Source organism: Podarcis bocagei, assembly GCF_964188305.1.
Source record: "Podarcis bocagei genome assembly, chromosome: 1".
Taxonomy (NCBI): Eukaryota; Metazoa; Chordata; class Lepidosauria; order Squamata; family Lacertidae; genus Podarcis; species Podarcis bocagei.
Genome location: NC_138125.1, coordinates 6,933,758 through 6,941,962, shown reverse-complemented (window position 1 = coordinate 6,941,962; position 8,205 = coordinate 6,933,758). Strand labels below are relative to the sequence as shown.

Below are 8,205 nucleotides of genomic sequence, written 5' to 3'. Positions count from 1 at the left end.
AGCCATAGATTGAGAGCTCTGCCTCAGGAACATCAGGGGCAGACGATTCCTGATGCTTTCCCAAGTTTCCTCAAGCAAAACTTTACATCTGTGGCGGTTGTCATTTTGAGAGAGCACAAAGCGGTTTTAAGGAACACCCATCTACAAAAAGCCTCTGTTCCCTTCTCTCCACTGGGTAACCGTAAGGTGTCAGGTTGCAGCACGGGCAAAGGAATCCACTTTGGATGTTCTGAAATACAAGTCATTCTTTTTGAACCAGTGCTGAAAATGTATTTATTTGCTTTTATTTATTTAATTCATTCAGAAGACAGCAAGTCAGAAAGACTGGCCACGCGGCATTCTGATGAACAGGCAATAGGAAGTGCTTTTGCAGAATCTAAATTTCTGGAGGCTGTTTATTTTACACGGAAGAAGAAAAGAGGACAAATGGAAAGGACCAGTTTAAGTTACACCTGGACATTTTTCTACCAAGAGCTCTCTCTCTCTCTCTCTCTAGCCCCCTCCCCAATCCGGCCCCCACCCCACCCTCAGAAAAAGCCGCCACTATGCTCTCTAGGAGGCCAAGTCCCAGCAAACACTTGGGTTTTGCTTCTTCCGCGCTCTCAGCTGAAGTGGCGGCCGAGGCGAGCGGATCTGTAGTCAAGGCGGAGCTGTACAAAGGAATGGAGGATGTTCTTGTCCAGAATAGCAAGCTGCTCTCCTGAGCAGACCTGCTTCAAGTTATCCGGAGCGACAACAAGGAGGTTGCAAAGGGAGTGGAGCGTGTCAAAAAGCTGCAGTACCAGTGCAATCTGTAGCAATGGGGGGAAAGCAAAGCACGATCAATTTAAATATACCACAGGCCTAGAGATTATAGCGGTACCTCAGTTTTCAAACGCCTCCGTAATCGAACGTCTTGGAACTCGGACATCGAAAACCCGGAAGTAAATGCCTTGGTTTTTGAACGCATCTCAGAAGTCAAACAGGAAACACAGCTTCCGATTTGAGTTTTCCGTATTGAGCAGGCATAGGCAAACTAAGCCCTCCAGATGTTTTGGGACGACAACTCCCATCATCCCTATCTAACAGGATCAGTGGTCAGGGATGGTGGGAGTTGTAGCCTCAAAACATCTGGAGGGCCGAGTTTGCCTACGCCTGGTATTGAGGCTTCCATTTTGAGGCTTCCGCTTTCAGTTTTTGAACGTTTCAGAACTCAAACGGACTTCCGGAACGGATTACATTCGAAAACTGAGGTACCACTGTATTAACAAAACATTATTTGCATAATGCACCCAGTGCACAGATATTTTTCTCACCTTTGTTCATGAACGCAACAAACCTTTTGAGGCTGACAGTTTGACTATTCCCATTTTACGGTAAATCCCGTTTTAACATTAGGCCACCCAGTCAAATACAAGGAAAAGGTGCTGCATCTCAAATTGCATTGGGCATGCCTACTGGCCACATACCTTGAACTCTTTGGCACATTTCCGGTATTCAGCCACATCGCAGATTGCCAACATGCCACCCATGCAGCTGTAGGAATATTGTTGCAGGTGCTCATAGATGAGTCGGTGGAAGCGAACTCCAAACTCCGTCAGAACACCGTCCACGTTCTTGCCATCCATAGAATTCCTGATCTTTTCCACTTGCTTTCTGACATAGATGCAGACTTTGGCACAGGCCTGGAAAGTAAGCAGGAAAGTTAGGAGGAGAAAAAGAAAAGGGCTCTGTCAGGCTTGACAGCCACTCAGGGTGGAAATTGTGTGTGTGTGTGTGTGTGTGTGTGTGTGTGTGTGTTGGGTTTCTGAACTGACGACTGGGGAAAGGTGACACCTCACATATTGTGTTCATACAACATTTTTCAACTGAATAAAGAACGGACACTTCACTCTTTCGCAAACTTCTCAGCTGCCCTCTTGGAAGAAAATAAGTTCAATACTTTTAGATGGCATTCCTGGGATGTGAAACTCCCAGGAACTGCAGCAAAATACAGGTTGCATTCTTGTGCCCACTTATCTGAGAGTAAACCCCATTTAACTCAATGGGATTCACTCATAAGGAAAATTTTCTAGAATTGGCTTGTAATCCCTGCTTATCACTATATTACACTTGTTTAAAGTGAAAAAAATATTGGTGATGTGGCCGTTATTTGAAGTGACTAATGTACAAGAATCATACTTGTGATTTAATCATTTTTTCCAGTTTGTCTGACAAGTAGTTCTGAGTAACCCAGAAGTTTGCATGCAGAGAGAGATGCTGATGCAACAAAAAGGTTCACTACATCTATTTCATGCCTCTTATTTTAAAAAGCATTCAAATATCCCAGTGGAAGTACCTGAAAGTAAATTCCACTGATGTTACTCAAACGGTAATATTAAGTAAGCCACAGTAGTGGTCTTGATGTGCACCCATCTCTCTCTCTCTCTCTCTCTCTCTCTCTCAGGCACTCACACTTCAGATAAATAAATAGAATAACAGAATCGTAGTGCTGGAAGGGACTCCAAGGGTCATCTAGTCCAACCCCCTGCAATGCTGGAATATCAACCGAAGCATCCCTGACAGATGGCCATCCAACCTCTACTTAGAAACCTCCAAGGAAGGAGAGTCCACAACCTCCCGAGGGAGACTGTTCCACTGTCAAACAGCTCTTACTATCAGAAAGTTCGTCCTGATGTCTAGTCAGAATCTCTCGTAACTTGAATCCATGTGCTACAATTATCCCAATACTTTGGCTGCTACTAAAGCCAGTGAAGGTTCTGGAGTTATACTGTCCTTATACAGTGGTACCTCGGGTTAAGTACTTAATTCGTTCCAGAGGTCCATTCTTAACCTGAAACTGTTCTTAACCTGAAGCACCACTTAGCTAATGGGGCCTCCCGCTGCTGCTGTGCCGCCGCTGCGCGATTTCTGTTCTCATCCTGAAGCAAAGTTCTTAACCCGAGGTAATATTTCTGAGTTAGCGGAGTCTGTAACCTGAAACGTATGTAACCTGAAGCGTATGTAACACGAGGTACCACTGTATTATGTAAGGCCTTCAAATGTGGTTGCAAAAGGTGCAGCGCTATTAAAATAAGTTCCCTGGTAATTTAGGCATCATTCATTTTGAGCATTTTGCTCCATGTGCAACATTTGGATTTCTTCATACACTGTGGCTCTGTTGGTGGCAACCACGGAGATCTGGGAGCCTGAAGTGCACAGTAAGGAATGTATTCATTTTTACTCTGTGCTTTTTTAATGTGGCACACTTCATCTGGGGTGCTGGGAGCTACTCCGCAGGGTGGGAGGGTGGGTTTGGCTGCTGGTGCGGTATAAATGCTAAATTGCAGTCATCAATACAGCGTAGCTTAGTACATAAGAGGATACAGCCTTATTGCAGGGGGCTGGGCTAAACTATCTGCCAGCCTCACCCCACTCTATGCTTCCACATTCTTATGATTTCTATACAGCACAACAGGACACCAATGACTAAAAACGCTGAGCATTTAGGAAGCGCTATTGTTCTCGCCCAGGCTGAAATCGCACAATGGAAATGCATCAGAATTCCTAGAAGAGTGAAGAAAACTTGACTATTAAGGGAGGCGCATGTGTGATAAAATGCATATGCTGAGCAGAGTCAGCAGGGAAGAACGCCAGCGGCAGTCCAATTACTTGCCGTGTCACTTGTCATTGACTAATCTATATATAGTTACTCACATTAGTGTACTGAATCAGAACATTGTTCTCATCTTCTGGTTTGAAATCAGTCTTCCTTTGTTCCGCCGCCAAGATGTGCTTCATCTGCCCAATCATGCAATTCAGCGTCCTTCAAAGTTAAAATACCAGGTGGCTGTTTTAAAGTTAGCGTTTTGAGCCCCGCAAAACCCAAGCCAACACGATCCTCTTCTCAAAGCGACTGCTAACTTGCGGTGAAGTGTGCCGTCGCAGGCCTATTCCCCTGGGCTTCCAGAAATGGTGGGCCGCTAAAGAGCAGCAGAGGCGATTTAAAACTTCACTCTTAAAATTGGAGATTAACACGCACGTTATTTATATAACACCACCTCGATACTCTGCACTTCACAAAGCAGCAGCATGGCTGTCCCTTCCTCCAAGGGACTTGCAATCAGAACTAGGCACTGGGATGGAGGGATGGCTAGACACAGGTCCACAATTCTCCCCACCCCAAAATTTTCATTATTTGCCGGAATAATGAAGTGTCCCAAACCATGAACAGTTGATGCAAAAGGGGAAACTGAGTGATGGTCCAGAAAGGTGATGGAGCCTTCACTTGCCTGTCAATGCCCATGTCCAGCTTCACCTCCATTTGTTCTGTGACGTCCTTTTTCTTCTGAAGACATTCGGAGAGCTTGGGGGAAGAGCTGTAATAAAAGGAGGGAGGGGAAGTTGTTAGCTACCATTCTCTGCCACACACACATCGACTCCAAGTGAAGGAATGGGTTTCCCAAACCCAAAACTGACTGTGCAGGCAGTTTGAAACTGCACCAAAATCCCTATTTTTCCTTAGCTAACATGCTTTAACTTGAGCTCTTGAGCTGAAACCCAGCTGTATAAACAAGTGCTCAGAGCCTTCTCCTTTATCAGTTTGTGATGGCAAGTATGGCCTTGACTGTACCAGTAGAACAGGGAAGACACGTCTGTGCCTTATCTTATATCCTGACCACAAAAGACACACAGACCTAGTCTGGGAATAGCGCCAGAGGGTGTTCTTGGAGATGGTGACCTCTTGCTCCAAGATAAGAGTAGGAACAGGAAGATCCTTTTATGGTCAGAAGTATAGGAAGGAATACCCTTTTTATGGTGAAGAGTGCTGGAGCAGGAACATCTGTGATGTCCACCTGCATGTACAAGCTGCTGTGGCTGGATTCCTGGGGAAGGGGGGAGAGGGTGCCTGGAGAATATATATACTGCATGTAATCTCTCATTTCTTTTTACTTGCTGTGGACTGACCACGCAAGTGCCTTTCTGCTGTTCCGGAGAGCAGAAATAAAGAACTCTTTCTCTGAACCAACCCTCAGTGTCATTTGACTTCCTTCCTCCTTTCCGGGAGCAACGCAGACCCAATCGGTGAACTCCAATAAGGCTACACAAGCACCCTCGGTCCCAGGGCACTTGAATGTGCAAGGGTTTCCCAGTTCGTCCATCCTGTCATTTTCGCCTCTCGTGAAAGAGGCCTCCTAGTCGCAGTTATGTGTGGAACAAGCTACATGGGAGGGAGAACCTGGCCGTGCAACTGTTGGGGGTGCAGTGTGGAGGCAAGTATGGAAAAGTATTACATATGCAGAAGAATATCCAAAGAGCCCAGCTGGATCAGATAAAAGGGAGCCCACCTCTTTCTTGCAGTGACCAACCAGGTGTCTATGGGAAGCCCAGCAGAAGACCTGAGGGCCACAGGCCTCTCCTATTGCTGTTCCCCAGTGACTGTCATTCAGAGTTAGCCCACAGCCATCATGTCCAATAGCCACTGGTGCCTTTTATCACTCATGTAATGCCATTCTTGGGCTTCGGTAGCCAACAGAATACTGAAAATCTTGCAAACTAAGTTAACTAATTTAATTTGGAAAAAATGCAAAAGAAGGTTTTTAAACCTCCAGAGGATTACATGGAAATATGTGATCTCTCAGAAGTCAGTATGGCGGCTTCCAGTAGGTCAGGGTGCAAGAAATCCCACAGTGTCTGCCTCCATGTCCTCCTTCAGAAGTCCCAGAACCCTCTATTTCTTTCCTTCAAATCCAGTTCCAATGTTTCCTACTTCAGCCTCTGCGATAAATCAGGCCTTGCATAATAATCACATGGCAACAGCCTGGAGATTATTAATGGAGAATCTAGGCTGCAGAAAGAGCAACCAAACTACTGTCTCCTACTGCATCTTTGCCCTGCTGGAGCTTGTGGACTGCTTATTCTGGAGCTTTTATGTGGCCCCAGACAGGAGATGATTCTAGCATAACACTTTTTGCCCCTACGAAGGAACATTTATGAGTCAGAATGCAAACTCTACATGGCTTCTTGGCCTGAAGACACAACAGGTAACCTACCTAACCAATGGCATCAGATGATCATTGAACTGCTTGTCAAAGAGGTGAAAAATGGTATTAGCCTGGTTCACGACATCCAGGAAGTAAAGATTTGCAGTCTTGGCATCTGGAGAATGAATTCCTAGAAGCAAGCAAATAATGAAACCAGTAAAAACTTTTGAATGAGTCTAAGGAAACAATCCATCCAACAAGCATCAGGAATCCTGAGAACCAGTTAGCAGAATCGCCAGCAATAACAAGGACACTGACTTTAAGCTGTATGAAGGTTAAGTGTTTGATATTTTCATTTCTTTAAAAGCTGAAAATGGGACCACTCCAATCTATTTCATCAGAGTTGCTTCTAAATTATATACACATCAGCCATTTTAAGAATGGTGTTTACATTACATTTTGTTTCTTTGTTTACGATGCTGTTTTGTTTGGAGCCTAAACCGCTAGGGCAAGTTACATCAAAATACTGCAGCCTCGAACTAAATGAACTTTTAAGTAGTTTCCAAAAATGTATTGTTTCAAAGAAGGGTCACATATTTTAGCTACGTTACAGTGCAATATTTAGTGGGAATAAAGGCAGTATTGCACTTACCAGCCAACCCAATTTCCAGAGCGTAATCAATGTGCTCGATGCATAAGAACTCCACGAGCAAAGAGAAAATTCTGAAGGCGTTTTTCGGCAGATCTGAAGGGTCAGAAAGCTTTAAAAGTGGAAAGAGCTTGTTAGGACCTTTCTGGCACTGAGATGTGAAAAATTATATGCAAACTATTTTAAACACAGACCACTTTGCACAGATTCATGCAAAGACCAACCAAAACCACGTAATTATGAAGAGCAACTTGCAAGTGACAAGTTTTTGTTGGCCATCCTAAGGACTAGGGCTGGGCGATATCTGGTTTTCAACATCCTGATATATCACCAGCTAAGCATCACTATGTGTGAAATAAGGATGGAGCTATGCAGAGGCACAGGCTGACTTCACGGTTTTTCCCACATCGTGATTTTTGCTGGCGCCTGTTCTTGTGATCTGCTGCCCCCTGCAGGAGGCAGGGAGAGCTGAGCCAGCAGAGTAAACAGCGGCTGCGGGAATCGAGAGAAGCATTGGCCGGCTCCGTGTCTTTTCCCACACTGTGATTTTTGCAGAGCGTACACACATATCATGATTTGCCATATACTGCCAGGTCAAAAATTATGGTATCACGATATGGACTTCAATATCGATATATCGCCCAACCTTACTAAGGACCCCTACCTTTATTTCCTGAAAAGGAAGTTCTGAAAATGAAGGGGTGGGGTACTGAGGGCCACTCCCTTCTAAGCAACATGCCAATTGTGGGTGGGGCCAGTAGCCGGCAGAGCAATGAATGGAAAACGTTGCCTTTGTATAGTGCAATAGGTTTTTTGCACAGGTCTCTCTCTATTCCCCTTTCAGACAAGCAGGGGGCGTGATCAGAGTTCAAGGACACATTCCAGACAGGTAAAAACGCTGAAGGAAGGTGTGAAGGAAGTCTGGGTGAGGGGAGAGCTCCCTGGGCTGGATATAGAGGCCTGGGAGGCTGCATTCTGCCCTGGGCCCAGGGTTCCCCACTCCTGCGCATCCGCCTTCTGGGCCCCTCGCGGCTCCTTGCATCTTTCACGAAACAACCCTTCCTGCTGCTCCTCTTGCCCTTCTTGCCCTCTCTCCAGACTCCAGTGCTATCGTCCTTTCCCCCCAACAACTTCTGAAAATGCTGTTGGAAGCTGGGTGAAATGGAAGAGAGCAACCAAACACGGAAGTGAGCCTGGCAATCCGGACTGAAGGCACATCTATTATACCAAGGGCAGTTGGGGCGGGAAAAACACTATCGTACTGCAAAAGGGAATCCAGAAGGGGGAACTATGGTCTTGCAGCTCCCGCCAATTTCACTCTAGTCCCAACAGCAAAACTTTATTAATGAATATACTCAGATATGCCTGAAAGTCAAGAGAGAGGGTGTTGTTGAATCTCTGCTGGAACAGCATTCTGAAGCATGTCACCAGCAGCATTAAATAAATAATAATAATAATAATAATAAATTTATTACATTTAAATACCACCCTATACCCACAGGTAAATGCCCAGCTACTAGTTGAAGCTCCTCCAGATTATCTCAGGGACTGAGCTGGGATATAGGGGCTCAGGAAGAAACACTTATTTCATGCATCTATATGCCACTTTTCCAC

The 8,205-nt window shown here is 45.2% G+C and overlaps 1 protein-coding gene across 1 annotated transcript in view; it reads right to left on the bottom strand.

The window, feature by feature from the left end:
• Positions 1-259: 259 nt before the first annotated feature.
• EXOC5 (exocyst complex component 5) overlaps positions 260-8,205 on the bottom strand; it is a 37,535-nt gene continuing 29,589 nt past the window's right edge. Inside the window, exons 13-18 of the mRNA XM_081192324.1 lie at positions 6,595-6,703; positions 6,012-6,132; positions 4,251-4,337; positions 3,676-3,784; positions 1,449-1,664; positions 260-791 (exon numbers count right to left, since the gene is read on the bottom strand). Coding sequence (XP_081048450.1) covers positions 603-791; positions 1,449-1,664; positions 3,676-3,784; positions 4,251-4,337; positions 6,012-6,132; positions 6,595-6,703 — 831 coding nt within the window. The 3' untranslated portion in view covers positions 260-602. The remainder of the gene's footprint in view (positions 792-1,448; positions 1,665-3,675; positions 3,785-4,250; positions 4,338-6,011; positions 6,133-6,594; positions 6,704-8,205) is intronic.